The 27678-nt window shown below is 45.2% G+C and overlaps 1 protein-coding gene across 5 annotated transcripts in view; it reads left to right on the top strand.

Annotated features, from left to right (window-relative positions):
* GRN (granulin precursor) overlaps nucleotides 1-27678 on the top strand; it is a 1937406-nt gene that overhangs the window by 1300015 nt on the left and 609713 nt on the right. For all 5 annotated transcript variants that reach the window (XM_078645176.1, XM_078645173.1, XM_078645175.1 and 2 more), the window contains one exon: nucleotides 26756-26992. In XM_078645176.1, the coding sequence (XP_078501302.1) occupies nucleotides 26756-26992 (237 nt within the window). The remainder of the gene's footprint in view (nucleotides 1-26755; nucleotides 26993-27678) is intronic.

Here is a 27678-nt window from a genome sequence, read left to right as displayed (position 1 = left end):
CCTCTAAAACACAGAGAGGGAACTCTATATACAACCTATTGTACAGAATTATATACACTACGAAATTAAACGTGAACATATCATACATAGTGCAAAGAGTGTGAGGTGCCAAAGAAATCGAGAAGATATACCAGTGGTAAGTTGTAATCTAGTTAATGTAACATATAACATAGGAATCAAAGAGCCCTTTGAACCTATTAAAGTACCACTTATTTAGAACAATGTACGTGTATAAATATATAAAGTTATAAAGTGGAACTAATTCTCTGCATTAGTTAAATATATGTGTGCTAGAGAGGCAGTTTATCAATTCATCTTAATTAACCTCCCCTGTAACTGTACAGGGACATATAATATATATACACACAATGATATATACAGTGATCCACAAAACTTTAGTGAAAACAGAAAACATTTAGATATAGAGACAGCAGTGTTACTATTTGCCTAAGTGGAAGACCATTTCTTCCCCACTATTCATCCCTTTTGGCCACTTAGTAGAAAGATCTATAATGTAGCGCGACTCAAGCCTGCGTAGTCGTCGCAGGCGATCACCCCCTCTAGCGTTGTTTTTAATGGTATCAAGACCAAAATATTGGAGCTGGTTGCGATCCCTGTTGTGTTTTTCGGCAAAATGCCGGGCAACAGGATATGTTTGGTCGGCCTTGTCAATAGCTCTTAAATGTTCTAAAATCCGCAACTTCAGCATATTGATAGTGCTCCCTATGTAGCGGAGACCGCAGGGGCAAACCAAACAGTAGACTGCTAGGGGAGTGCTGCAAGTGATCTGTTTTATATGCAGTTTTTTGCCAGTGTCTTGATTTTCCACTGAGAGAACTCTTTTGCTCCCAGCACACGCTTTGCATTTTCCACAAGGGAAAAAACCACTCATAGATTTTAAGGTATTACTTTTGGGGAGTGGTTTTTCTAGATGGCTGGTCACCAGATAGTCTCTTAAAGATCTGGTTTTGTTAAAAGTTATACGTGGGTGAACGGGTAGGTCGTCTTTGATAGTGCTATCAGTTTTGAGAATATGCCAGTTTTTACGCAGCATGGATCCGAGATCGTTAGCTCCAGCCGAAAAAGGGGTTATAAGCCTAAACTTTCCTTTACCATCATCAGCTTTCTCAGTGGCTGGTTTAGTAGTGATTAGGGAATCTCTAGGGATGGCCCTTACTTTCCTCAAGGTGTTTTTCAGAAGAGACTCTCCATACCCCCTGGCCTTAAATCGATTCACACACTCATTGGCTGCCTCATCAAAGTCTTCTAGTCTTGAACAGTTCCTACGGAGCCGAAGTAACTCTCCGTACGGAATGCTCTTGACTAGTTGAGGAGGGTGGCTGCTGCTAGCAAAAAGAGTAGAATTGCCAGCAGTTGTTTTTCTGTGTAGAGCTGTGTGGATCTGCTGGTCTTGTGAAAACACTTTCAGGTCTAGATATTCAGCTGATACCGGGCTTACCGTCCCTGAAAAGTGTAAATTATAGGCATTCTCATTCAGTTTGTTGATAAAGGCTTGTGCTGTTGCTAATGAGCCCCGCCACACAATAAACAGATCGTCAATGTACCTGAACCAGCCCTCCGTCTTTCCTTCCACTCCATCCACCATACAGCTCCTGGGCACCTGCTCCTCCCACCAGCCGACGAAAAGGTTCGCGTAGCTGGGAGCGAAGCAGGTACCCATCGCTGTCCCAGACACCTGTCTAAACAATTGATCCTCGAATAGGAATATATTGTTCAAACAGAATTCGATGAACTCAAGAATCATGATATTGTGGGTAGTGAACCTCAATTGTCTCAAGTTCAGAAAGTGCTGGATAGCCTCTAGGCCCTGTTGATGGTCAATGACAGTGTACAAGCTTGTGATGTCAAGTACAATCAATAGGCAGTCGTTATCCCAATTCACATTCCTTATTTGGTTCAGGAAATCCTTGGTGTCCCGTACATATGAGGGTAGTGTTAATACCAAGGGAAATAGGAACTTGTCTATAAACCGGGACATATTTTCGGTAAGACTGCCAATCGATGAGACGATCGGACGGCCCGGAGGAAGTAGACTGTCCTTATGTAGCTTTGGCAGATGGTAGAATGTTGGTGTGAGGGGTTGGGTTGTCCGGAGGAAGAGAAATTCATCCTTACTGAGCATATTGCAATTATGCCATTTCCCTATCAGTTTATCATAACTCCGGATACTTTCCAAATATACATCGTTGGTGCATTTGACGTAAAACTTAGTGTCAGAAAGTTGGCGTAGTGCTTCAAATCTGTAGTATTCTCTGGTGAGAAGTACAACATTACCCCCTTTGTCCGAAGGTTTGATGATGATTTTTTCATCCTTCATAAGATCTTGTAGGGCCATTTTTTGTTGCTCTGTAATGTTGTACTTTATAGGATGGTTTGCTTTTCTATACTGCATGAGTTCTTGGGTCATGGCTTCTGAGAAAGCGTCAATCGCATCCCAGGGCATCTGTGGGATAAATGTTGATGGAGGTTTGTATCCACTCTCTTCACGATCTTGTTCGATACCCAAAGCAAGAGCTCTTTGTCCTCTATTCAGGGATCCAGATGAATCCTGTATACGGTCTTCTTCACGCAGCTCCTCAAGGGTTTCAAGAACTTCAATTTCTCTGCCCACAAGGGCATCCGTTGCTGTTACTCTCGTTCCTATCCCTCCCCTTTCTTTTAGGTGGGGCCGTAGTTTGAAGTATTTATGCAACTTCAGCTTGCGTGTGAATCTGAAGAGGTCTATTCTAGTTTGGGTATATTCAAGTGGGGTGCTGGGGCAGAAGGTCAGTCCGAGGCTGAGTAGATTAATTTCTATATCAGTTAAAGTTCTTTCAGTCAGGTTGACCACCGTTCGGTTTTGACTGGTGGTTTCTGCAGCCTGCATCACTTTTTGTTGCCTCGTGTCCGGTTGCCCCAGTTGTTGGGCTTGACTCTGCCTCTCCCCTTGCCGCCGTCGTTTGCCGCCACCTCCCCTCCTTGTCCGCCTTGTTTTTTTGTTTTCTGTGATTGTTCTGCCATGTCCGGTGGTTTTGTCTTGCCGCCTCTTAGCCAGGTCCCCTTGATAACATCGTATTCCTGGTGAAAAGGGGTCTTCTCGCTGTCATTTGGCTCCGTTGATCGTGGTTTCTGCCGTGTTTTGGCTGGCACCCTTATATTCTGTTGCTCATCCCCGGATTCGTTCTCCGTCATATCTGATTCAGACGTGGGGATTTCGGGTGTTGAGGTAGTTCTGGATTGCAGTGCTTGACGTGAGGCATCGTATTTCTTTGCATGTGTTAGAATGCGCCCCTGCTGATAGTCATCCTCATCTCTTTCGTACTTCTCTTGTTTCCTAGTACGTATTTTTTGTTCGTATTTGGTGAGGCGTGCTTTCATATCAGTCTTAAGCTGAAGCACTAACTCTTTATCAGATTCCTCCTCAAGTTTCTCTTCTAAGTTTTTTCTTTCCTCCAACGCCTTCTCACGATCACTCCAAGCATGCTTGATTAGTATCTTGAGGGTCCCTTCCGTGTACGCAGCTGTATGTGATTACCAGTCCGTGAGCAGCTGGGGGTCAGGGTTCTCGTATGATGGTACGGTATGAACCCTTAACCCCTGTGGTACTCTCTTGACCTCAACATAGCTGGTGAGGCTTGTGGCTTCCCACCATTTGCGTGTCTCACGTTCATGCAGCCTTTCCAGCTTAACCATCATCTCTTTTATTTTCACATTTTGTGGATCTGCTACTGGCACTTCTTCATTGGTCCTCTCACGTCTTTCACGTTGTCTGAACATGTCTTTTGCCGCCGTGCGGCGTTCCGTTTCTGAGAACATAGTCCCGGTCTTCAACTGCGCTTCTTGCTAAAATGTAGTGCATGCGCAATAGTTTGTAGGCTTTGCTTGCGGTGGCTGTGTGAAAAGGGTAGCCCCCCTGATGCTCTGCCTAGATGTCCGCTCCCTCATACGAAATTCACACGAGTAGGCAGGGAAGATTAAGTCAAACGACGATCCGCTTACCCGTCTCAGTGTTCCGATTGACTCCAATGGGGAACCCACGGCTCACCGGTGTCCTCCAGGAATCGGCTCGTACTGTCCGAGGTGGGGGTGGATCAATCCGTAATAGACCCTCCTGCTGGCGGTTAGGCGGTGCACAGAAAACAAATGAGTTCGCCGCTCCTTTCCTTCGAAAATCATGTGCACTCGTGAGCGGGTGCTGTCGGCGGCTCGAAGAACGCCGCGAAACACTGCGCTCGTCACAATCCTGAAATCCCAAGGAAGAGATGACAGCACTCGGGGGGTACCTTTGATCACACAGTAGTTTATTCAACTACAAGCTTGCCACAGACGCGTTTCGGCACTTGGCCTTCGTCAGTGTGTGTGTTTACACACGTATAACCGGCACATTTAATACTGATGACAAAGTACAAAGGTTACATCTCTCAGTCGACATCGACAGAGGACTATAGCTCTCCCAACAAGCGCCATCTTGTAATGGTAAAATATACGTACATTATTGAATGCTCATAATAAGTGTTCTCAACGTAATCATACCTACAGATAGGTGAATATGCACGGATGGGAGGTATCTTATACAATTCAAGTGACTTGTTATACACTATTTGATATAGCCGTGGATATATATATATATATGTATTACCTACTAGCGGTCGGCAGTAGGTAGTTATAGTTAGGACCTAGTTTTCATAAGAAAAGTGTTTTTTGATTTGCCAATGTCTTTGGCGCTGTTTGACTAATATTCGTGAAAATTTCCAAAGAATAGGATTGGACCGCTCAGTTTGAGTGTTGAAAGTTTCGGGGTGATTCGTTAAGCTTGGGCGGAGAAAAAAGGGGTGTCCCAAAGCGTGTTTTCTCCATGTTGTTTTCCATAGGAACTTTATTACAGGCTACAGCCTGAACTGCTGAACGGAATTACACCAAATTTGGCAAAAAGTTAGGTCTTGGTTTAAACTGTGCCCTTTTTAGATTTCGCCTTGGCGTTGCAACTGTGAAGCAGTTGCTCCGCCCAGGGTGAAATCTTATGTCCTAGATATGGGGATTTGGTCCCGCCTCTGTCTCCCATTGGCTAGCTCCATAAATGGAGGCTAGCCATTGGGAGACAGAGGCTGTCAATCACGCTTTCCCCGTGAAAACGCGATTCAGGGGCGTTTCCGTGTGTTTTTAAGTCCCGCCCTCTCCTCTTCCCATTGGCTGGACTTTTACCTTCCAGCCAATGGGAAGGGGAGAGCACGAAAAACATGCCCCCGAATCTGCCGGCCGGGACACCCCTGTGACATCATTCCCCGGGCTGCGCTGTGATTGGCTGCCGCCCCGGGACCTGACTTGTTGTTTTTTGTTGGAAGATAAGAGTGAGGATTGTGTTGTGACCTGCGCTGCAAACAAGGACTCCAGATCCGTACAGGTACGTGTTATACTGACAACTCTTGCGTGCACCGTGCCTGGAGCCGAACAAACCTGTTTCATTGCTCCAGGATCACTTAGGCTGTTCATTCTCCAAACCAGGGACTGTTTTGGGGAGGGATGGGGACTAATGGCCACAGCTGCCGACTTTAAAAGTGGGGAAAGGACATTCGAGTCCCGGCGCCGGTTCACCCTCCTGTGATTCTGTGCAAATCAATTCATCTTCTCATATCTTAAAAAGGGATACTTTGTGCTTGCCTAAATTGGACCATGTTCATGCTATATAGAACTGCAAGCATATATAACAGTAATAAAAACATGTTTTATAAAGCCGAAACCAAACGCCTCTGTGTGCCTGCCTAAATCTCGATGGGTGTGTTCACTAGCTCACTGAGCCGGTCACTGCGTCCAACCCAGGGAATAGTTATGAATGCAAACTTCACAATATAAAATCAGGGTTTCGCCTCCGTCGCTTGCCGAGGGTTAGGGCGGCTTTCCTGTGAGAGCAGGACGGCTATATTTCACCAGGTCGCCGTCAAAGCACCCTGAACGGAGGTCGCGCTGGGCGCCGGGAGGACATTTTAAGGGGCAACAGAAAACACCACAGACCTCAGCACAAAGCTAAAACTGCGCTGATCGTAATACGATAAATAAATGGGCGCCTTCCCATTGAGCAACTCTATTTATCTTCTCACAAAACCACACACAACACACGCACACAAACTGGCACGCCTATAGAAGCGAACACTGTCAAACACACAGACGTACACAGGTGCGGAAATGCAACACAGCCACGAGCACAATCAGACAGAGCGAGACTCAGACAATTCCAGCCACGTAGAGGACACACAAGTACGTCATATAGTATAGAACAGACACAGCCACCCTTAGACAGACGCACTCAGGAAAAAAAGACACACAAGCATATACATCAGCAAACAAACCCACGCATATTACAGCCACATGCTAACAGGCGCAAAAGCACGCACACACAGAAAGCACACACATACATACATTCACACACACACCTAAAACACATTCTAACCCAAATACACGCACACAAGCAGACACTCCAGAAAACAACCACACACACGGTGGCATACGAAACGTCTCACGCACACACGTGCACGCACACACTACTGTACCCAGTTTATTATAGGTACAGGTGCCTGCAATATCAGGACGTGCATATTTTTCATGTTAAAGAATGCGCAGTACCGAGCACCTGCCTGGTTGCGTAGAAAAGCACAGTGGGGGCGAGGCGTTATATGTTTAATGCCCCCTGAATGCCATTTCGAGTGGCCACAACTTGCAGCTGAAATCCACCGATATTGATAGCTGCAGTGATCGTTTGTTTTAATGTGTCACCCAAATGTATCACGTGACAGCTGTTTATCCGAAAAATCTCGAATCTGCAAAACCTGACAGCGAATTGATGTGGAAAATTGGTTTGTGGGGTATTCTGTAACCGTAAATACACTCTGACCCATTTTCGTGTTCTGCCTTACAAGACGTGAGCACAGTCCTCCCAGATCGCTCGCGAGCTTGTGGTTTCAAACCACACAGCTCAGACTCGGCCCATCAGTGACCCCTGCCTGCCACTGCCAGCCACACGCAGACACCACTTCACTGCTCACCCCACTGCACCGAGAGTTCACGGCCGCACTGCCCTCAGCTGCCGAGGGTCAGGAACACCCACAGGACTCTGCAAGATGTCCGGGCTACAGTGTGGGACAACAGCGGGGCACATCAGTGGTGCACGGGCCTTTTGCAAGCAAGTCAAATGTGCACTCCTCCTCTGGCTGAGAAGCTAAATACAGCAGTCACCTGGGTGAACCTGGCTCCCTAACACCCACGTGCCACAGTGCCACTGCACCTGCTGCACTATTGATAGATACATCCTAGACAACACGTCAATAGAGCACCAGTGTAGACCTTGAAAGTTGGTTCCACACACCGTCTCCTCTATAAAAGTGTCTCCTGCACACGCATCGGCTCGCCCCAATTTCACCTTACACTGTGCGAGAAAAGAAGGTCCCTTTTTTAGCTGGACTGTGTTAATTTACTATTTGACTCTAGTACAGTCACTTCTGGGTAAGTGCCAGATCGCAGAAGTCTGAAAATGCGATGGGAATATTTTAGTTATCTTGAGACTACTGCAATGGGGACAGTTGTGTGTCACTTTCGTATTCTAGTCAGCACCTTAGAAATCCCTGTAGAATGTAATGCCGTCAGCGGTACGTAAAACACAAAAGTCATAATAATGTTAGTGTTGGCTGAACAGATGCTGGTAGACAGCTCTTACAATTCCACAACCTAGATCCACACACCTTTCAGCGTACAATGGGTGTGTGCATTTAATACATACTACTTTGGACGACCAAATACCCTGTCCATTATGACCAACACATCACAAAAGTAAACTCATGTGAAATAACAAATACAGACCAGCCTTCTGTCACAAGAACCACTTGACACTAGTGACTGTTCATTGCAAATCTCACAGAGGCAGCTCCTAACTCCAACTCAACTGTGACATGTTTTGTCGAGGTGTGCCCTGTATCAAAGTGCTTGTGTGTAAACTGGGTGGCTGAGATCTATGGAGCGGAGCAATGAAGATAACCCTGAAGTACCAAACCCTTACGGTTTGTCTCACCCCCACAACTTGAACAAAAACCATGTAATCAAAGTCAATCTTTCTACATGTGCTCCAGTTTGGCTGCCTTTCTGCCAAAGTGTGAAAAGTTTATAGTATATAATGACACTATGTAAGCTCACTTTGAGTGCTTAGGCATGCTAGAAGTGCTTCAGTTTAAGTTTTTAAAAAAAAAACTTCTCAGTTACCTGTGCAGCAAATGGCGAGGCCCGAGTGACATAGAGGCCACAAAGACTTCTAGGAACGACAGTCACACACATCTGGTTCTTGGCCTATCTTTAAGTAGCTGTTAGAAAGGACTGCTGACAGCTAGTGGCCAGTACAGAAACACCATGATGCTCTGCTGGGCCTAATCCACTCTTTTAATGAGACAACAAGCACATTATATATTACTGTACCATCATTGGCGTAGAAACATCTGTAAATAATTCACCAGTTTCAACAAGAACCGTAACTTATGCATCACATCAACACATATCCGCACTCTGGGTTTTTACATGTTTTTAAATCACATTTGAAAATAAGTTCTACAGTGAACCCTGTTCACAGGGCAGTAAAACGTATACAGTATATTGATGACAATTTTTCTTGGTGTTGTAAGCCTGTCCTGCTATTATATGCACCTCCTCGGCGAAAGATAGAATGAAGGACTAAGGCATGCCGCGTAACTTTACTGTGGTAAATCGGTCCATTGAGGGATTCTTTTAATTTCGTATTCACACAGTGAGGAAGATGTGCTACACTTTTAGGGCTGCAGCACAATTAAGTTAGTCCTTTCAGGGCATGGTTTCTAAAACTGGTCATGGAAGTGACCCACTGATCACGACTACCATGTTGCGACTCCACTGCTTAAAATGTTAACACACAGAAGTCTGCTGTAGGCAGACGGCACCATTGCAGCCTTCTGCCAAGCATGACACAAGTGGCACCAAAGCCCTACTTGGCTCGTGCACCATAGGGTTCAAAAGTCCTGATGTTAGGGAATATGAGTAAAGACAGTAGACATCATATATAGTGACAATGCCATTTATTTATCTGTTTTCAAAACCAACACATAAATACAAATGTTGTCATTTACAATGCCAATAGCTCTAACTTTTGTAAAGGCGAAACCGTTGCATTGTAAATGCTTGTTGTTAAATAGTGTAAATCCGTTCAGTAGTTTCTGTGAAATTTAAAAAACAAAAATACTGATATCTGAGCACCAAGGAAAGTTTGTGAGCCACAAGAAAAGAGTAGAAAAAAGGTTGAAAAACAAGAAAAAGGGGCCAGGGTAGAAACATCCTGACCCCCTAGGCCTGCTCAGAATTTGTGTTGGGGTCGCGAATCCTGCTGTGAAAATATATAAAATACGAAGCGCGGCCTCCCGTGCTTTGTTTTCAAGAAGCTCCCGAAACCTCGGCCACCAAGGAATCAGTGATTAATTTGCGGGGCCCCGGTGACCGCCACCTCCCTGGGACTTATTAATTTAAATGCAGGGGGGCACGTGGCCTCCACACCTCCCCGTGGTTTTGTTTATAAAGTTGTGGGGCGTCCCAACCCCCCCACGCTGCCCTGGGGACCGCCACCTCCCTGGTGCATTGAAATTTAAAAGGAGTGGGGCCTCGCTGGCCCCCCCAAGCCCCGGGGACCGCCACCTCCCCGGGCTACAATTAAAAATAAGTGTGGGGGGGCTCCTACCCCTCCCCACACTGCCCTGGGGACCACCACCTCCCTGGGGCATTGAATATTTGAATCCAGGGTTGCGCACGCCGGGGACCACCACCTCCCCAGGGTTATGCAAATGGATGGAGGGAGGCTGTGCGGCCCCCCTCCTGGAGCACTCGATGGGCGCCACCCCCCAGGGCCGGCTCCTGCAATGTCCCGGTGTTCCCATCCCCAGGACATTCCTATTTGCTTCATTGAAGCAAAGCAGTATTGCTTTTGAGCAAAGTTGTTGCATGTCAGCAGCTCTCCTTGCTCAAAAGCAATGCTGGATCCCGCAGGAGGAGGGGAGCCGGCTGGACCGTAGGGGGCATTAGACCTGCCCCCACGATCCCGAACAATGAGGCCAGGCCCCGGGGGGTGGGGTCCCTGGGCCCAGAAGTGGCCTGGGTGGGGGGGGCCACGCGGCCCCTTTCCCCCATAATTAAAAAAATGAGGAATAGCTGTCCCTGGAGGATGAGGTCCGCGGGCCATAATTGGCCTTAGGCGGGGGGCCAGGCGGCCCACCCTCCTAAAAATGAACAAAATAAAATAAAAGGCTAGACACCGGGGGATAGGGTCCACGGGGCCTAAATTGGCCTAGTGGGGGGGGGGGGGTGCTAGGGGGGGCAGGGCACGCAAGCCCCTTCCCGATTTTCTTGCTTTTTTTTTTTTAATGGTGAGAAAAAGGGGTCAGGCCCTGGGGATGTGGTCCCCAGGGCCCCAAATATTTTTTTAAAAGGCGATCAATAGAGCACCCCTTCTAAAAAAAAAAAAAAAAAAAAAAGCAAAAGCTGGCATCTCACCGTAGGCCCGCCCCCTCCCTGTAGCTCTCTGCAAACGCGCCCCCCTGGCGCGTTCTAAGTTGGGGTATGAAGTCCCCTTCATTTCGGAGTGTCCCTGGGGGCCAACTAGCCCACCAGGTACCTTCAGCATGCGCCACAGAGCTGCGTTGCAAAGAGGTGGTCTGAGGCCACACCACTCTGCAAACTAGCCTCTTGGGGCTCAGGATGACTTTGCAACAAGGCCTCTTTCTGCTCCTCTGTCGGTTCTTTGTGCACATCTCTTGCTTCTTTCTGTGCCTTTCTTTGTCTTTCTGGACTTCTGTTACCTCTTTCTGCATTTCTGTTCCTTCTTTCTGCGCCTTTCTTCCTCTTTGTTCACATGTCCTCCCTCTGTGGGCATAGTTATAAATTGGCATTTAAAAAAACCTTAAAAATTCACTGAAAAAACCATAGGTTTCAGGGACGTTCTAGTTAGTTGGACATTTTACTCTTACAAAACCAGTGAAATGCAGACGTTATAGTTCAGCTAACTAGAACTCTCGCCCCCGCAATGCACTGCTGATGACGTCACATATTACATCACTCACGAGACATACTGCCTCACTCGATTTCGCCTACACCCGCTGTCCTGTCCGCCGGCTCCCCGGTCCACCGCGGGTTTTCCCGCTTGATGTGGAGGGAGTGAAGGTGGGACAGTGACATAGTTCCGGGTTAGAGGTCGGGGGGCAGGAACAACACTGCTGGAGCACTACTTAGTCAGCTTATGTGTACGTCGCGCAGCGGGCGCGCTGGCGGCACGCCAAAGGCAAGCCCGTCTGTGCCCGGCTATGTCCAGGGGCCATGCCCCCTGCCCAAATCCTAAAATCACATACCTACTCGCGCAGAGATCTGCTCAGCCGAAGGCCTAAATGTCACTCACATTGTAAGATACTGCTCTTTGAGGACCCACCATTCCTCTGCCCAGAGTGTAACTTCTCCTTCTCCCATTTACAGTTAGGAATAACTGGGGAGAACGCAGGGTGTAAGAATGCTAAGACTAGGACAAATAAAGATGAAGGCAGGCATTTTAACTTCATTAGTACCAACTGTAGATCGCTTCCAAAACATAAAGAGGATATTTTTAACTTACTAAATGATCTTAAGCCAGATGCGTTATTTTTAACAGAAACATGGCTAAATGCCAGTTCGGGCCCGGACATCGCTACAGCCTTACCCCCAAATTACACTATAGTCAGGAAAGATCAAATGAATCAAAGTCGGGGGGGGGGGGCATAGGAATTATTTTTTTAAAAGATTTTAAATGGGAAGACCTTAAAATGGACAATTGTGAAGCTGGGCTTTTTAAACTAACCCTCACACCTCAATTCACGATTTCTGGGATCTTGATCTATCGTCCACCAGGTGCGATAGGGGAATGGGTGGCGGCTCTCCCAGAGTTTATCACCTCACTCCTGCTAGAAGCTTTCAGGTTTTCTATTCTTGGCGATCTTAACCTGCATTTAGAGGACCACAGTTGCCCCATGATTCTCAACCTTCTATCCGACTTAGAAGCACTCAATGTCCAAATATGGAATAAAGGCCCCACACATTTAGCAGGTCACTTATTAGACCCTATTTTTTCTGCAAATTTTAACAACCTAAGATGTGAGCCCGCACTGCCCATACCCTGGTCTGACCATTATCTAATCAATTTCAAAATCAGGATACCAATTACTAAAGATCTGAACAGAACTGAGGTCTGGTTCAGAAATTGGAAACAAATGAACATAGATGATCTTAATTCCCAGTTAACACAGTCAAGACCCAATATTAATCTAAATGACTCAAAGTCATATCATAGACCATAAAGAAATCAACAACTGGCTATCTGAAGCCATTCAGACTACCATTCCACTCAAGTTGAGTAAGCGGAAGTCCTGTAATCCCCTGGTCCCGTGGTGTTCAGAAAAATTGAAGGAAGAAAAAAGTAACTGCAAGAAGCTAGAGAGGTAGTGGAGGAGAAACTATGACGTAGCAAGCAAGGAAGTATATAAACAAGCTCTAAATGTCTATCATTTGTCGTGTAAAATAGCTAAGGGGGACTTTACAAAGAATACCATTTTAGAGGCACAAATTAGTCCCAGTACTCTTTTTAAGGTGTTAAAGGACTTCGCTACACACCAACCGGAACCCCCTACACTGTACACCACACAATGTAATCTCATTGCGAATTATTTTAATGAGAAAATATCCAACATTTATTCTAACTTCAATGAAGGATGCGGCTCGAAGGAAATCCCAGTGGTGGCCCCAACTCCCAATGGGTCTGACGAGTGGGATGATACTCCTGAGAAATTGCCTACTGCCTGGCAGCCATTAGACCCCAATACTTTTGTGGAAGTACTAAACAGTATCAAGTCAGGTTCACCTCATGACCCCAGCCCATTTTTTAAAACAGCTTGATCCTTGCATCCTGGATGTAATTAGAATACTGTTAAATGCATCACTAAATGAAGCAGTGATTCCTGAAGACTGGAAGCGCGCCATGGTAGTACCTCTACTTAAAAAAGCGAACGGAGATCCAGAGATCTTCTCCAACTTTCGACCAAAATCGCTCTTGCCAATATTCTCTAAAATCCTGGAAAAGCATGTGAATAGACAGTTGGCAGAATTTGTCAATATCAATAAGCTACTACATCCCTCCCAGTCGGGTTTTAGAGCTGGCCACTCCACAGAGTCCACCCTATTAGGAGTAACGGAAACTATGAAATGAAATGAATGAAATTGGGTTTTGTAAAGCGCGTTACTACCCGGAGGCCTCGTAGCGCTGTGGAACGGTAGGGGTTAGGCGGCTGCTATCCGACTTTAATGGAAAAGAAGTGTTTTCAGGCTTTTCCTAAACTTTTGTAGGTCGGGTTCGCTGCGCAGTGTGGGTGGCAGGGAATTCCAGACTGAGGCCGCGTTCCAAGAAAAGGAGCGTCCACCCCATCTAGCCTGTTTGATGTTCTTAGTTGTGGCCAAAAAAGCTGTGCTTGAGTGTAGTGATCTCGGCGGATGGTAGGGGGTGGCTAGGGAGCAAATCATTGTGGGGGCTTTCTTCCACATGGCGTTGTGCATTATGCAAATCGCCTTGAATTTTACTGTGGCTTGGATAGGCAGCCAGTGTAATTTCCTCAAGGCGGTGGCTCCTGAGTGTCTTGGGGGCAGTCCAAGAAGAAGGCGGGCTGCCGCGTCGTGGGTTACTTGGAGTCTTTTTTTTGTGCTGGACGGTGCGCCCAAGTAGAGGGCATTCCCTATCCGTCATGAACTGGACAATGGTGGCACGGTGGCACTCATTCTTTTAGATTTGAGTGCCGCTTTCGACACCATTTCCCATAAAACTTTGATTCAGACTCTAGAAGGAATAGGGGTGAGAGGGAAAGCACAGGAGTGGTTAGAACATTTCCTTTCACACAGGTCATTCCAGGTTTTCTCCAAAAATAGTTTCTAATATTTTGACCTCCCCTTATGGAGTTCCCCAGAGGTCAATCTTGAGTCTGTTACTTTTTAATATTTATATTCCCCCTTTGGCGAAAATAGCAGAAGAAATGGGCCTTACAATTTACTCCTATGCGGATGATACTTAACTAGTGTTCTCCTTGTCAACAACCGACAAAACTAACTCCTCCTCTCTCCGCTCTGGTCTACAGAGAATGGCGAATTGGATGCACACCAAGAAACTAAAACTAAATGGGAAAAAAACTGAGCTGATCATCTTTGGAGAACAAAAGGAACTCTGGGGACCAGGCCACTGGCCCACGGAAATGGGCCTAACCCCGGTAGCGATACAATCTGCTCGCAACCTAGGGGTGATGATTGATGACAAACTGTCCATGCGTGTGCAAACAGCCAAAACAGCTTCAACCTGCTTTGCCATTCTTCAGTGGCTGAGAAAAATCCTGTGGCAACTCCCTGAAAGGGCGCAAGAAACTGTGATACAGGCCTTGATTGGCTCGAGACTAGACTATGGGAATATCCTATATCTAGGAGCCAATAAAGAGATCACGCGTCGACTACAGGTCGTCCAATATGCGGCGGCTAGGATACTTCTCCATCTCCCTGGGCGCACGAGTGTTTCTGAACATCTAAGAAACCTCCACTGGCTCAAGATAGGCAATAGAGCTAAATTTAATGCACTATGTTCAGGATAAACACAGGGGAAGCGCCTGCTTACTTATGTAAGCTGGTACATGAATACACACCCTCTCGAAACCTTCGATCACTGCATCAGGCAAAATTTGTTGCTCCTAGGTTTAAACTGGTATGAATGGGCAGACGCTCTTTCGCCTACCTGGCGCCGGTTCTCTGGAATTCGCTCCCGCTGAAACTGCGCCTTGAACCAAGTTACATCAAATATCGGAAAGGCATTAAGGCATGGCTATTCAACCAATAAATTCCATTCCACCTGGTAAAATTCGGATCCAAGGCGCCGGGAAACCCTCAGGGTAGCTGTTGCGCCATATAAATGTAATAAATAAAAATAAATGGTCAGTGACATCACTCATGACATCTCAAAAAAACCACTGATGACATCATCCACATGATAATTTGACCTATATATATATTAAACATATTTAAACTCTACAGAAACAGTCCCTGGATGATGTCATCAGTGATGTCACTGACCATGTCATGACTATGTGGCATCAGCAGTGCATTGCGGGGGCGCGTGTTATAGTTAGCTGAACTAACTAGAACGTCTGAATTTCGCTGGTTTTGTATGAGTGAAATGGCCAACTAACTATAACGTCCCTGAAACCGGTTTATTTCAGTGAATGCATGTGTATGTGTATATATATATATATATATATATATATATATGTGTGTGTATATGTGTATGTGTGTATGTGTGTGTATATGTGTATGTGTGTATGTGTGTGTATATGTATATGTGTGTATGTGTGTGTATATGTATATATATATATATGTGTGTGTATATGTATATATATATATATGTGTGTGTATATGTATATATATATATATATGTGTGTGTATATGTATATATATATATGTGTGTGTGTATATGTATATATATATATATATGTGTGTGTGTATATGTATATATTACCTACTGGCGGTCGCCAGTAGGTATATATAGTTAGGATTTTTTCTCTATGGGATTTTTGAAAATTCTATGTCTAATAACTTTGGCGTTTGTGGACGGAATTGGCTGAAATTTTCAGGAAAATGGCACATTTTGTTTCTGAGCAGCCCCTGAAAATTGGGGGGGGGGGTTCGTCCAGAGGGGGTCGAGAAAAAAAGGGGGGTCCCAAAACGTGTTTTGAACATTGAGTTTTCCATAGGGCGGTTGGCCTCACTTTTAGCCCGAACGGCTGAATGGATTTGCACGAAACTTGGCAAAATTGTAGGGACTGGTAGCCCGATGTGTCTTTTGTAGGTCTCAATATATGTGCTACAGTGGATTTTGAGAAATTAACGTTTAAAAAAGATATATATCTGTAAAAGCGGACCGGGCAGCGCTCCAGTTCGCGTACTTTTCGCGCAACGGAGCTTTGTGAAGCGAAGCTGATTGGTTCTCCGGCGTCTGTAAACATTCCAAACAGTCCGTAGCGGCCGCCATCTTGTCTCTCTGTAGAGACAAGAGGAGGCCAAAGCGAAGGGGCAAATGACCATAAGGGGGCATAGTAGATCCTCCCTGACCTCTTAGGTTTGATGTACCATTTTGCCAAGTTTGGTGTAATTCCGTTCAGCCATTCAAACTGTAGACGTATCTAAATGTCAATAATCGAACGGCTGAATGGATTTGCACGAAACTTGGCAAAATATTAGGGACTGGTAGCCCGATGTGCCTTTGCTAGGTCTCAATATATGTGCTCCAGTGGATTTTGAGAAATTAACGTTCAAAAAAAGATATATATCTGTAACAGCGCTCCGCTTCGCGTACTTTTCGCGTTACGGAGCTTTGCGAAGCTGATTGGTTCTCCGCGTCTGTCAACATTACAAACAGTCCGTAGCGGCCGCCATCTTGTCTCTCGGTAGGATCGAGAGACAAGAGGAGGCCAAAGCGAAGGGGCAAATGACCATAAGGGGGCATAGTAGATCCTTCCTGACCTCTTAGGTTTGATGTACCATTTTGCCAAGTTTGGTGTAATTCCGTTCAGCCATTCAGGCTGTAGACGTATGTAAATGTCCTATGGAAAATTGCATGGGGAAAACACATTTGAAAGTGTTGAAATTTAGAACCAATTAAAATGTTACTTTGGTTTTGTATTTGTGTGTGATGAAAGTTAATTGGTTATGTATATATCTCAAATGAGAGGAAACCACAGCCATTTTGTGATACTACTGTCTGAGGTACATTTGTGAGGAATTTTTGGTGGTGAATTTCTGGTGTTTGATTTACACAGTACTAACACTTCTCCTACTTTTAAAAAGGTGAGTTGTTAATTTGTAAGGGGAACTATGTTGTACACTTGAAGATAATTTGAAAAATGTTTTCTGTTATTTATTTGCAGTCCTTCTGTTATACTAAATACTTGATAAAGTTAGTTTTATATTATGTATTACTAAAAACGATAAATGAAAGTGATTATTTTTTTCTGCAATTTACAGCAAGCAATTTCAAAATAAAATGGCTCACAATGAAGAGACCGTGGCAATTTCTTTTGCATTGTCCACTACATTGATTGAAATTGAGAGCACCAATAATGAAATATTGTCACAAGGAGGAGATGACTTGTATGATTTCATTAGATTGATTGAAATTGACAGCACCAATAATGAAATATTGTCACAAGGAGGAGATGACTTGAATGATTCCACTACATTGATTGAAATTGAGAGCACCAATAATGAAATATTGTCACGAGGAGATGACTTGAATGATTCCACTACATTGATTGAAATTGACAGCACCAATAATGAAATATTGTCACAAGGAGGAGATGACTTGAATGATTTTTTTGATCAATCTGTTGATGGCGAATTTATCGAATGTTTGGAGACCATAGAGTTACAAGAATCATCATTGCAGACTTTTAATGAGGAGATTCCAGATGAGATGATTGAAGAGGAAATTGCTGATGAGGACATGTTACTAGTTCTTTCAAATTTAGAAAATTCTGAAGAATAAATTTATATTTAGAAATCAAAAATTGTTTGAGACATTATTCATTTTTATTTTTAATTTATGAGGTTGTAGCGAAGTGATTGTAGTATAAAATGAGACTTATAGTATAGAGTGCAACATTTTTGTGTTACATGGTAAGTTTACTCATATTTACTTCCCTTCTCCCACTATATTATCTCCAATGTGTATTTGACATCTCTTCTTCATCTCCGGCCTCCTTTCTCTCACTGTGTGTCTCTGATGCATCTTATCGCTGCTATTTTGTGTAATTACAGAAGAGAGTAAAATAAAATAGTTCGGAACGTGAAAAGGGGGCAAAGTAGAGTACCCCTCACCCCCTAGGCCTTCTCAGGCGGTCCCAAAAGGATCAGTTTCTGCTTTCCTGAGAGATTATGGTATGAGTTCCATATACCACAATAATTTGCATTACAACATGCAAGATATATATCTCCTATTACCAACTTTTGGAGATATTCGCGCTAAGCGCGAATATCTCCAAAAAGTAACACCTGCCCTGAGCAGTTCTTAGCCATGTTATCCAATGGGAGGTGGATAACATGGCTAAGAGCATTAGCTCGGTAATGCATGAATATCGCTGACTTTTTAGCGATATTCATGCATTGCGGCCGTTTTTTATCGCATTTGCGATAAACCTTGATAATAGCAAGGTTTATCTTCGATAATTTCTGACGATGCTTAGCGGTAAAAAATTCGTTGGTAAGCATCGTTGGCGATAAATATCGCTTAAGTTTGGTAATATGCACCAACGTCTGTTAACGTTCGATTCGAAGGAAATGAGGAAGTGTTGAAAAACATTGTTTGCGCCATCTTGCTTTTTTTGAAATGCCACACTTTTGTCGTGCACGGCAGCCATTTTAGATGCCTTGACCAGACCCACTCTCTGCACGCTGTCGATTCGTAGCATGGCTCCCCACCCTCGCAAGCTTCTTCCCCAGGCACTGGTCACCCCCGCTCTCTGTCTTATGCATGGGCAATAAACCTCCCCCCATCTGCGCTGCTCTTCCCTGAGAATCACACTCTGTGCCCGCCCGACACCTCCCTTTCGCCCTATTCACTACCGCACCCTCTGACACTCCTCTTCCTCTGTGTCCGATTGTCCAGGCTATCAGCTAGCCCTGCAGATGTAGTTTATGGCTCCAGCTGTAAAGAATCACCCCTCTTCAAAGGAGTTATAGTAGATCAAGGCCCACACCCGATGAGATCCGTCACACCACACGTGTTCCTACTATCTGAAAACCATCCTGTATTGTGATTGGGGAGGGGACCGAGCCTGAATCGGAAGATTCTAGGAATGACTCTTTGTACATCAAAGTTTTTACAATTATGTGTCACATTAAAAATATATAGCACTCCAACAAAGTAGTAGGAATATAAAACTTTAATAACATATAAATATATACAACAAAACAAAAACAGTAAAAACATTTAAACAACGAAGAGACCGTGGCAATTTCTTTTGAATTCCTGATGAGGACATGTTACTAGTTCTTTCAAATTATGAAAATTCAGAAGATGTTGCCTGGGGGTGGGTCGTCAGTAGCAGTCTGTTGTGCGAATAGTTCCAAGGCAGCAGAACGCGCTGAAATCTAGATGGCACGAAAGTGATGTCTAGTAAGTTGCCGCCCAGCAAATAACGGCGTGGGGCGCCGCGGGGGTGAGTGAGTCCAGTAGGCACCACAGCTATTCTTACCGGCATTGCAGAATTACTGCTGGGGACAATGCCTGTGCTGTAGCAGGGTCCCAGCAGAAACAAAAAGGATTCTGTTGAAGATGTTGTTGGTTTTCAATTTGAAAACAGTTCTGGTGTCAACTGCTATGGTAATGTAGTGGTTAATGTTTTGTTTTCTCTAGAAAATGTAAAAGAGGGGGAGGCAGTCCAAAGTTCCGTTAAAAGGGCAAAGGAAAGGATCGGTGGTTTGAACTATCACTTCAAAAGGGGAGGGGGTGCAACAATTTTTCCTACCGGGTCACACTGTGCTTTCACCGGAACTGAGGTCTGCAGGATTCTAGTAATTCAAAGTGAGGCTGGCGCCAGCATGGGAGCGCCGACGTCCCGCGGATACAGTTTCGTCACTCCACGGGCGAGCATGGCAGTCATTCCCCATCGGGGGTCGGAGACTCCCGCGGCTCCTGTAGAATCTTCAAGGTCGTGGAGGACTACGGTGGTGGAGTCAACCAGTGACCGGGCCATTTCTTCATGCTGGGCCCGCTCTTGCCAGGTCGATCGCCATTTTGAGAGTTCGGCAGCTACCGGCGATCGCGGGGTCACATGAGCGGACGGGCTCCACCCTGCCGGGCGAGACGTTGCAGCATCGCCACAGTGGATGAACCCTTTTCGGGGCGCCTGGAGCGCTGAGGGTGCAGCTGGGAAGCCTTCACCTGAGGAGGCGGGAGAGGCCTGTTCGCACCGTCTCTCCCTCCCAGTGCACCCCACGGCGCCCCGCTTGACATTTGTTATGGCCGGTGGCGATGAGGACGGGGGGGGGGGGGGGGGGGGTTGGAGGCATGTGCAAGACATCCCCCCCAGTGTTGTCAAAGCCATTTTTGAAGAAAGAAGTGGTGCCTGGCGTGTTGCCGCTGCTATTACGAAGGAGAAAAGAAAAAATGTCCCGTCCGTCTTTGGGCCGGGCTTCCGGTGGATGTCGGCCGGACGCCCGTGGCTCTGGCCCCATGAACGGGTTCCTTGGTTTATCGGCTGCAGCCGGATCCCGTCGGCCTCGGCCCCCCCGACAGTTGGTGGCCGGACCGGAAGAGCATGTGGCGGGACTACCTGAAACTCTCAAGGGCCACCGCGGCCGGACTGGGAGAGAGAGGGGAGGGTCGAGGAGACATTCCCCCCCCCTGCAACTCTTCAGCGTTGTAAAGGCAATCCCCTGGCCGGGTCCCGCTGGCCTCGGCCTCTCCTCCGGCTACACCCTACGTTAGGATCTCCTGGCCGAGGCGTGGCAGCAGGACCCGCCTTATATGGGCTGCTCTCGGCTGGGCGTAGCCACAACCCTGCCCCACCTTGGAAGTTTCCAGAGTGGGGGCGGATGTTCTACTGACTTGCATTTTCCCTAGTCTATCGATTTTTTTGGCGTGGCAGGCGGTGGGACAGCGAGGGGTGATTTGGTTTCTCTTACTGTTTTTCTGGTCTCTCACCACTGGCATATTTCTAACGTTTTCTTGTTTCTAGGACATTAATAGGTTTTATCATTACGTTATGTTATCGTTTCTTTGTTCGTTGTTTAATAAAAGTTCATGTTCATCAGTGGCCTACTGATTTTCGTTTTCCTATTCTTTTCTTTCCAGGTTGTTTCATGCTAAAGTTTCTGTTAACAGGATACAGTGATCACTTCGTTATTATTGCATATGTCCTTTTCACTAGGGGTGCTCTCTGGTCGGGCCAGATGACGTATCTCTAGTAAATGGTCCGGGTGAAACAGGTGCATCAATCAGTGGGGAGTAGATAGGCATGACAGATTACAACGGGGGAGAAAGGTCCGCATTACGTACCCTTTCACTATTTGCAAAGATTTTCCTACGTATATTTGCAAACAGGGAATACCTCCAAAAAGAACCAATTCCCAAACAGTCAATGTTTGGGGAAACAATCAATCAATGAGGAACGAAATAGGCACGACGTGTTAAAGGTTTGCGTTACCTACCCTTCACTATCTGCAAAGGGAGAGAGAATATTCCTATTCTTCCTCGTTTGCAGGCAGAGAAGATTCTTAAGAGAACCAACTTCGAACAATTCAATGCTCGATTCAAACAATCAACAAGGGGTACTGTGAACACAAATGAACGCCGCTTATGTACATACACATTGGTATTATCAACAGGTTGTTCCTAATGTTTCTATTTTAGGGAGGTCAAAAAGAGATCCCATTAGTGGCCTACTGATTTTGCTCGATTCCTTTTGTTTTTTTACACAATTTTTCGCTATCTGCAAAGACTAAACAGAGTATTGCGACTCTGTGCTTGTTTGTAAATAGAGAATGAACCAAAGAGAACAATCAATCAAATGGAGAGAGAAGCAGGCACGACGGATTACAACGGGGGCAAAGGCCTGCGTTAACTACCCTTCACTATCTGCAAAAAGAGAGTACTCCTAATAGAAATGAGGGGTGGGGGCAGCATTCAAAGCAGATCAGTGTGCATAAACACAAAAATGTTTTTACTTACCACGTACTTGACATTCGACAGCTTATGATATTTGCTATTAAAAAACCATTGAAATTCACTGAAAAAACCATAGGTTATAGACCATATATAGTTAGGAATTAGCATTTACAAAACCTTGAAAATTCACTGAAAAAACCATAGGTTATAGACCATATATAGTTAGGAATTAGCATTTAAAAAACCTTATTTTACTCACACAAAACCATTGAAATTCCATATATAGTTAGTTGCACTAACTATATATCGCGCACCCGCAATCCACTGCTGATCATGTCACATATTACATCATTCATGACATGGTCAGTGACATCTCTGATGACATCACTGATGACATCTCAAATGACATCACTGATGACATCACTGATGACATCACTGATGACGTCTCATTTGACATCATTCTTGTGCTAATACGATAAACCTCTTCAGACTCTAATATAACCTTAGATACACTCAGTGTATACAGACACTCACACACTGCCACTCATCCATGGAGTTACTCACACACCCAGTCAGTCATGCAAAGAAACAATCTCACCTCCATTTCTTCAACTATACAGTTATACACACCTTACTTATTGAAACATATACTAACACATATTTACTCTCTTATACAATCCCTGATACAAGTTCACAATGATCGATACAACCACTCACTCATTCAGTGGCTCTCATGCACAGTTATTTATATATGCCAACTCTCACATGTACTGTGTTTTACATATGTACTTACTATGACATGTAGCATTGAGATATCCATTCACTCATCAATACACTCATGCACACAGTCAACTCCCCATGTAGCTGTTTCCACATGCACTCTTGAACTCATACACCTAGTGAATAAACTGCTCACACATCTATGCACAGAGTCACACACCTTCCAGCCACCCCCACACAAACTCAATCTCCCATAGAAATACTTGGGCAACCAATTAATAACACATATAGCCTCTCGTATAGCTAATGATCAACACATGCAGCAGTTTACATCACAACAGACATAATGATGCACAAATTAAGACAGTTTAGTCACTAACCCATGCATTCAGTGAGACACATTTAATCACTCACTCATACAGTCAGTCACGCACCTACTAAATCCTTCATCCAGACACTTATACATCCACTCATTCTTCAATATCTAAGACATATTTTAACTTTACAGAAACATACAGTCACTGGATGTTGTCATCAGTGATGTCATCAGTGATGTCATTTGAGATGTCATCAGTGATGTCATCAGTGATGTCACTGACCATGTCATGAATGATGTAATATGTGACATGATCAGCAGTGGATTGCGGGTGCGCGATATATAGTTAGTGCAACTAACTATATATGGAATTTCAATGGTTTTGTGTGAGTAAAATAAGGTTTTGTAAATGCTAATTCCTAACTATATATGGTCTATAACCTATGGTTTTTTCAGTGAATATATATATATATGTGTGTATATGTGTGTATATATATATATATATATATATATATATATATATATATATATATATATATGTATATGTGTGTATATGTGTGTGTATATGTATGTGTATGTATTTATATGTATTCATTCTCTCTCTATCAGGGGCACGGAGTGCTCTGCCCAGGTCTCCTATCTGAGAAGGGCTATAAAGAGGGTTTTTTTCTGCTGCCAATAAAGATGGACACAAATGATTTTTCATCTTTGGTTCATGAATACTTTCCTCCGGAGGCATAGGTTTACTTTGCTCTGGTCCTGGACGAATGCATGGCATTCTTGAACCTTCAGGATGCTCACTTCAGTGTGCCTACCATGCTGTTGTTTTTCGTGATTCATAGTGGGTCAGAACGTTTTCTCCATTCTGCCCTTGGAGCTTACCTCTGCTAACCCAGGTATTCACGAAGGTGGGGTCATGGCCCATCTTCTAGGTCACTAGTGCATGCCTTCCTGTAGCTACAAGTGGAACTCAAACTCATCCCAGTCAGTCATGGACTACCTGCGAGCTACCATAGCACTACTTTGATTGCTAGGGTTTTCCATCAGCAATTTGAAATTCCCCCCTGGCCAAGGCGGAGGATTCCTTACAGGGCAGGTTTGCATAAGGTAGCATTCAAAGCATTTCTGCTCTGATAGCCAGTCCAGGACATTCAGGATATGATCCTGGTGTCTTGGGCTCAGTCCTGGCATCCGGACCAGGTGGTCTGAGGCTTAGTCTCCAAGCCTTATAATCCGGTGGTGCCTCATGTCCCTTGGCACATGTGGGCTCTGCAGTGAAACCTTCCCCTTCAATGGGCTCGGTGCTAGATGGTGTCTCACGGTCAAAATTTGTGTGAGATGAGGCAGTCTGGGACTCCATGATGGACGAAGAATGCCAACCCAATGTGCGGCAGGCCATTCTCTCTACCCCATCCAGGTGGTGATGGTGGATCAACTCTGAGCTGGGGGGCCCACCAAGACAAGGTGATGCCCTCTGGTCTCTGTTACAACAGGGACACCACATCAACCTTCTGGAGCTGCATGTCCTCTTCCTGGCTCTCATGGTTTTCCCCTCAATCAAAGGCAAGCCTGTGTAGGTTCTGACAAACTACAAAACCCCATGTGCTACTTCAACAAGCAGGGCAGTGTGGGGTAGAGTGCTGTGCCAGGAGACACTAAAACTCTGGTGCTGGGTGCAACTACAAGGGATTCTTTTGAATGCCAATTATCTAGAAGGATACCTGAATATATCTAGGCAGACAAGCTCAGCTTGCGCCATCTATCTGACAAGTGGTGTCTGCACCTTGAGGGTAGTTCAAGACATCTTTGCCCAGTGAGGTTTGCCTTCGGTAGATCTTTTTCCTACTGTAGATGGCTCTCATTTTTTAGCCTTTTGCTCTCAGCAGTTTCTGCTGCAATGTTCCCTGGGAGACTTGTACCTCCTTCTGAGGAAGCCTGGTCTTCTCTGCCCAGTCCCACATCTGTCCTTTCTAACTAGAATTCATGAAGAGGTTCAGGCGGGACTGAGCTTGACTAATCCTGGTAGCTCCTGACTGAGATCGAAGGGTCTGTTATTATAGTCTGAGCATCCGCCCTGCTCAGCTTACTTCTGCGGTAAGAGCTGCTTTCCCAACAACAGGTAGAGTTCTTCACCCAAACCTCCACAATCTGCACCTCCATGGTGCACATGAAGCAGAACTAGCTGAGCAGATACCATCTACATAAGTAGATGGTAGACATCTTGGTAGTTAGCCGTCCCATGTATTCTGGATGATGGACACATTTTTGGGCCAGGTGCAAGTAGTCTGGTCAATCTGCTACAGCTGATGTTTGGTCTGCTTTTGTCTTTGGCCTGACAAGACTTTACCATAGGAGTTTTTTTTAATTTATTTTTTTGCAGAGTTTTATATAGCGCTAACTTGACCCGAATCGGGTATCAGAGCCCTTTACATACCACCAGTTACGTTACATGAGGGGACACATTAATTTTTGTTAGGCACATGTAGATTAAGGGATTTGCCCAGAATAACAGGATGTTCAGCGTCATTGCCGAGATTCGAACCCAGTTCCCCAGATTAGAGGTCGGCTGCCCTAGCCGTTAGGCCTACTCCTCCTAAAAGTTATTTGTTGCCCTCTCTGCATTTTTACTTTTGCCTGATCAGTCCTCCCTGTTTAAGTCACTAGTTATTTTGCCTTTTTAATTTGCACACCTTTTTTGCCTACTCATAACTGTATTTTGAGACTTCTAAGAAGGTCTTTCTCAATGCGATTACTTCAGTGCAGTGCATTATTTAGCTGCAGGTGCTATTAGTGCAACCTCTATATACCACCACCTTTCCAGACGAGTTGATGCTTCAGACTCTGCCATCCTTTCTGCCTAAGGTGATGTCACTCTTACATGTGTGGCATTTTATCACACTCCTCACTTTCTTCTCTGCCACATCCCTCTGAGAGAGAGAAACTTTGCTGGCTCCACCCCAGGAGAGCTTTTAGCATTTTTATTGGTTAACACTTTTTGTGAGGTTTTTTGGTGCTAAGACCGGAAATGCAGTTCAGAAGCCGATCTTGAGCTGAATTGTTCTGTTTAAAAATGTGATATGCCGCACTTGAAAGGGAGCTCACTGAGGCCCTTGTGCACATTCTACCAGCGCTAAGGCCTCCATATGACCTTGACCAGGGGTGTTTCTCTTCTCGACATCGGCCAGGTGGCTACATAGGCATCTGTCCACATCTTCATTAGCCATTACTGCCTTTACTCCCTGGTGTGCAGAATGGGTCATTTAGTACACAGTTGCTGCAGCTGCAAAACTTTCTAGTTTAAGGTTCCCTTCTTAGACCCTCCACCCTTTGAGATGTACTGCTTTGGTTGAAGTGAGGAATATGGGGTTAGAAGTATCCATGAGAAGAAAGTTACTTACCTGGTCTCTGATTATCTATACCTAGATTTCTCACTTCCTGCCCTCCTCCCTGTTTGATATGGTTGTCTTGTAGGTGTTGACAAGGTTCCACAGTAGATTGTCATGGACACTCATCTGAGGGACTGCTAGGTCATTAACTTATTTGAGTGCAGAGGAATGATATTTATACAGCTCTGCGCCATCTCCTCCAGAGGCTTTGCAAATTATAGAATATTATTCAGTCGGTTCTCTGTCTCCATAGATGAACTCTGGAGGATGTTGTGCTGATATTCCCTTGCTATATATTTGTAATATGCTCTATAGCTGCATGTTTATGTGTAGGTAGGTGCATCTTTGATAGTTTAGATACTGATACCATGAATTTGCGGGGGGTGGAAGTAGGTGTCAAGCTATGGCAGTTGTGGGTACTGAGGGGATTAGCTGCCTAGCAGTGACCGTGTGTACGACAAACCGACAGAGCTGCCAGGTGAATCATATGCATATGAGTAAAGTGGAATTGCTTAGCCAGTGGTATGATTGGCGAGCTGATACTTTTATGCTTAGTTGCTGCTTTTCTTTTTTCAGGCCGTTTGCTGTGAGGATCACGAGCACTGCTGTCCCTCTGGCTATACGTGTGATCCGACCCAAGGGACCTGCACAAAAGATGATCATTCTGTACCATGGCTTACCAAGAAAAAGGCTCTAACTAAGGAAGGTGTACGAAATGTGAAAGTACCATGTGATGTCTCCCACGTCTGTGTTGGAGACAGTACATGCTGCAGAACAACAGTTGGCAACTGGTCCTGCTGCCCCATGTCCCAGGTACTCTTCTAATATGTAGCAATTTCAAATGGTGCTGTTGAATTGTCACTCTGATACGTAGCATACAGTGGTGTCTGCTAACTTCGAGGAGTTGTAGAACAGACGCACACTCACTTCCAGTGGAGAAGTGTGGCTCAATGGTTAGAGCGGCAGACCCTGATGCAGAAGTCTGGCCCAGGACCAGGGTTCAATTCCCGCCTTGGCGGGTCTCGGGCTCAATTTCCTCGGACCTGATAATTCTCACCTCGGTGCCTATTCTAATCATGAGTCGCACTCTGCAACTCTGGGCAATAGCTTGCTTAATCTCCACAATGGCCCCAACAACGCTAGGATGCCTGGCTTCACCTCACAGGAAAAGGCCAGGAAGGGTTCCTCAGTGGTATTCGTACAAGCGCCGAGATGCCTCCGAGTAGTCGTGCGCTATACAAGTGCGTAATTATCATTATCATGATCACTTCCACCCATCCTCAAGCTTGCGCTCTAGCAACAATCCAGTCACAAGTGCACACATGCTCATACCCTTCCGTTCACAAACACACGGACATCACCTGACTCTGATCCTTTTTCAGCATACACATGCACAACTCTCACCCATCCATTCACAGGGGACACACACAACTTACACCCATACATTTACAAGCAGACATTCATAGCTCACACCCATACAGTGAAGAGTACACACATTC

The sequence above is a fragment of the Lissotriton helveticus genome, chromosome 5_1 (genome assembly GCF_964261635.1).
Source record: "Lissotriton helveticus chromosome 5_1, aLisHel1.1, whole genome shotgun sequence".
NCBI classification, from domain to species: Eukaryota; Metazoa; Chordata; class Amphibia; order Caudata; family Salamandridae; genus Lissotriton; species Lissotriton helveticus.
The sequence above is the reverse complement of the archived record's forward strand: the minus strand, read 5'-3'. Positions and strand labels throughout refer to the sequence as shown.